Source organism: Mus pahari, chromosome 10, assembly GCF_900095145.1.
Source record: "Mus pahari chromosome 10, PAHARI_EIJ_v1.1, whole genome shotgun sequence".
In the NCBI taxonomy this organism is placed as follows: Eukaryota; Metazoa; Chordata; class Mammalia; order Rodentia; family Muridae; genus Mus; species Mus pahari.
Window position 1 is genome coordinate 89,756,219 of NC_034599.1, and position 4,221 is coordinate 89,760,439.

General features: G+C 43.4%; 1 protein-coding gene across 9 annotated transcripts in view; it reads left to right on the forward strand.

The window, feature by feature from the left end:
* The window catches only part of Tfdp2 (transcription factor Dp-2), a 124,107-nt gene extending 121,054 nt beyond the window's left edge, over nucleotides 1-3,053 (forward strand). For all 9 annotated transcript variants that reach the window (XM_029543075.1, XM_029543076.1, XM_029543077.1 and 6 more), the window contains 2 exons: nucleotides 1,569-1,674; nucleotides 1,870-3,053. In XM_029543075.1, the coding sequence (XP_029398935.1) occupies nucleotides 1,569-1,674; nucleotides 1,870-2,053 (290 nt within the window). In that variant the 3' untranslated portion in view covers nucleotides 2,054-3,053. The remainder of the gene's footprint in view (nucleotides 1-1,568; nucleotides 1,675-1,869) is intronic.
* The last annotated feature ends 1,168 nt before the right edge of the window (nucleotides 3,054-4,221 follow it).

Here is a 4,221-nt window from a genome sequence, read left to right on the forward strand (position 1 = left end):
AGAGAGAGAGAGAGAGAGAGAGAGAGAGAGAGAGAGAGAGAGAGAGAGAGAGAGAGAGAGAGACACACTATATACATTCATTCAGTAATTCTGAGGTCCTTGGACATTCAGGTCCATTTTCTCTGAGCTAACATTCTGTATAGGGAGAACCACTCAAGTAACAGTACAGTAAGAGTTGATCTGTTATCAGGAAAAAGGAGATGGCCAGGTCATACTCTGTGGTTTCCTGTAATGTCTGTATAACCTTTAAAACCATGAATGCAGACCTGGAGAGAGGGCTCAGTGGTTAAGAGCACACAGTGCTCTTCCAGAGAACCCAGGTTCAGTTCCCAGCATCAGGTAGTGGCTTTCTCCCACTGTAACTTGAGCTCCAGGGAATCTAATGCCTTTTTTTGGTCTCCATGGGTACCAGAAGTGAAACTGGTATCCAGATACACATGCAGAAAAAACACTCATACCACACATACAATAAAATAAAAATTAATTTAAAAAATGATCTCATTATTTTTAAAAATCCCTCATTACCTTTTTAAAAAATAAGGACTGTTTTGAATGATAAAGCACATGACACCAAGCAGGGAACTAGTTAGGGAAAAGCATAGATCATTAATGAGCAGTGGTATTGAGTTCATCTGCATATACTTTAAAAGACAGTACCCCAGGGTGGGAAGCTGGTTCAGTTGGTAATATCTGATGATGTATACTAATATCCAGTGCTAAGGAGACAGATGGCAGGTCCCTTGGGACTGGCTGGTCTGCTGGCCTAGCCTAATAATTAATTAGAAGCCCTAAGTCTCAGTGAGCGACCCTGTCTCAGGAACATATCTTTTTGTATGTGTGCGCGCACACACACACCCCATACATGCACTCAAAGTGAGAGGCAAGGGAAGGGGTGCCGTGTGTGAACATCTGCCTGACCCATAAGATGTGCATTCTTTTCTAAGATGGTTCTGATTTTTTATGTCATTATTCAATCCTGGCTTTGGCTATTAACATCACAGTCGTGGAGTTTCATGATGAGGACATCAGATGTCCAAGACAGTTCACATTCTTACCACTATACCCAGTAAGCTACCTTATCAGGTGTTACATAAAGAAAGCTGGAGAGATGACCAAGTAGTTTAGAGTATCTACCGTCCTTTCAGGAGACTTAAGTCCAGATCCTATTGGACAGATCACAATTCCCATATCCAGGGGAATCCAACACCTCTTCCACAGTACCTACTTATCCATTCCTGAAACTCAGGGCTTCACACATGATTTCAGAAAATGTCTTAGAAAAAAACAAAAAGCACTGAGGAGAAGGGGAGTAGTCAAGATGTTACTTTGAATTCTCTCTGGAGTCTGCCTTTCTATAGTTCTTTTCTTTTTTCGCCCCCTCCCCCATTCTTGTTCAAAATTTTATTTGTGCCTACCCTGCCTCCCAAATAACCGATGAAGAACACCAATTTCTTCGTGGAACAGTAGAATTGTCCAGCTGTCACCAAGACATAAAACCCAGTTTACTTCAGAGCACAGCAGAACAGTCACAAGAGTTTGCTATAATGTTTGTTTGTTTGGTCTTGCAGATATCTCCACAGGACCTTCTTGGTTAAATCAGGGACTACTTTTGAACTCTACCCAATCAGTTTCAAATTTAGACCCAACCACCGGTGCCACTGTACCCCAATCAAGGTATGTATTTTTTTTCAAGGTTAGAAAAGCAAGCCACAGAGAGGGACGCGTTGCTGCTGCAGCAGATGGCTCAGGCTGAGAGCAAGCAGACCTTGCCAGCAGCACCTCCTTAATTCTTATTCCTATGTTGTGCAAAAAGAAAAGAGCTGTCTCCCCTGCATTAACGAGCCTGTGTGTTCTTAACTTACTTGCTAGTGTAAACCAAGGGTTGTGCTTGGATGCTGAAGTGGCCTTAGCAACTGGGCAGCTCCCTGCCCCAAACAGTCACCAGTCCAGCAGTGCAGCCTCTCACTTCTCCGAGTCCCGCGGCGAGACCCCCTGTTCATTCAACGACGAAGATGAGGAAGATGAAGAGGAGGATCCCTCCTCCCCAGAATAAAGACAGGAGAGAGCTCGTGTTTTAATATTTGATGCTCATGTGTGTCTTTAGTGTGAGCTCTTGTGTTTTGAAATGATTGCTTCAGTCTTTGCCTTTGTTTGCATTTGTGTTTAGTGAAAACTAGAGAAACACAATAAGCAAATCACATGAAGGCTGAGATGACTTGAAAGTTCCCAGAGCGTGGATGAAACCGAGCAGCAGAGCAGCAGGACATGGCCAACAAAGCGCGCTTTCTGAGGACTTGGAGAGTGGCAGTGAAGAAGGTCATTGTTTTCAGGGAGGTAGGGTTTAAAGACCCCCAGTGGGAGCATTTAGAAGGCAGGTGGCTGCAAGGAGTCTGCAGTGGTGACAGCTGGCTTTGGTAGGCAAAAGTGAACTTGAAAGTCACAGTGGGAGTCAGAGGGGTGTAGATTGCAATCCTTGTCGCCTGAGGAGCTGGTGAACTGCTGAGCTAGTCCAGGTCTAGCTGGGCACCTCATGCGACTGCTGCCTTAGCTTCTAGGATGGAGCAAGCGCTAACTTTTAAGTACCTAGGTGACATGTAGAAAATTTACAATAAACTGAAATGACCATTTGTCAATGCATTGGTGCATAGGAGTTACTAGGGCTACTTCTGGAAGCCAAAATAGAATAGCATCTCCATGTGCATTAAAAACTTCGCCAGCACTGCCTTTTGCCAGCATTCTAAATTTGGAGTTTTACTGAGAAGGAAACTGTTTTTATAGTTTTAATCAGAGCTATGCATTTCATACAGCTTTTTAATTTACAATGAAACAAAGAAACAAATTCCTTTGACCAAATTGCTTGTCTATAGTTGTCTGCAGTACTGTATGATTTTACCCATGTGCAATTTGTAAACATGAACCAGATGTCATTACTTTTGTCTTTATTTCAAGAATATGGCCATCACTGTTCTCTTATACATGTTATCTTTTCCATATTTTAATTATCAAAATAACCTTATCAGACTTATTCCTAGGTAAATTGCATTTCAAACTAACTCATTATTCAGTGTTTTTGTTAAAACCTTCAACACCCCACTTGTCTGCATCTGTGCTAGCGTGGTATATCATACATGATCTTAAAGCCAAAGATGCCATGAAAATACTGCAGTATGTCTGTGATTTCTGCTTCTCCACGTAGGGGAGCATAGGACATCCACTGCCACGCCAAACTCAACTTACCAATACATTAAGGCCTTGAAAGGGAGCAGAGTGGCTGGGGAATCAGTTCTAACACCAGCTGAAGCTGCAGGTGTTTGTATCTGGTTTCTGTGAGCCCTGCCCCAAGTTCAGTCCAAAACGATATTCTTTTCAGTCCTGTGGGGGAAGGACAGGCTCTATCCCCTGATGCCTTTCTGAGACTTGACCGTTATGAGCTGAACATAAAAGTTTTGGCTGGCTTATGTTATTGAGGCCATTAACACCGATAAGTATGAATATACAGATATGGCTTAGGTTTCTTCAAAAGGAAACTCATTCTATCAGAAGGAAACTGTAGTGCGAGCCCAGAGTGTTCAAGGGGCGCCAAGGTCCCGGCAGGTTACAAAGGGTTTTGTGTTGGCATGAGTTCTAGAACACATCTCAGTCTGTCAGAGCAAAGTGATCCAGAATGCAACAGGAGCTATCTCCTGTAATCACTACCATGTCTATCTTTGGGAACATAGCAAGACCTGGAGATTGGAGGTGTCAGGGGCCACAAGATGCTTTTTTAGTCTTCAGAATACNGAGCNACTGGTCTTAAGATGTTTCAGAACTTAAAGCAAATGCATGTGTTACACCCATCCCGTTTACCATACTACAAAATCCTCACAGGAGTTTTCAAGGAACTGTTTCCCTTGATCTGCACCCTGCTGCTGTATTCTATGCTTTACACTGACAGAACCTGGGTTTTTCAGTTGCTAGTCATGGAGGGCATGTTGTGTGGCTCTGATCCTATTTTTGGGAAACAGAGGCAGAAAGGTTAGATCTTAAAAGTCAATCTCAGCTACATAGTGAGACAAGGCCAGCTTGGGCTACATGAAACCCTGTCCAGGGGAGGAGGCGGGCAAGCTAACCGAAGATTCCATCTTTGTGTGCCCCACCCCTGGACATATACTGCTAAGGACACCTCAATACTAGTCTCAGCCAGGAGTTGTGGTAACACTTGTAATCGTAGACAGGCAAAAG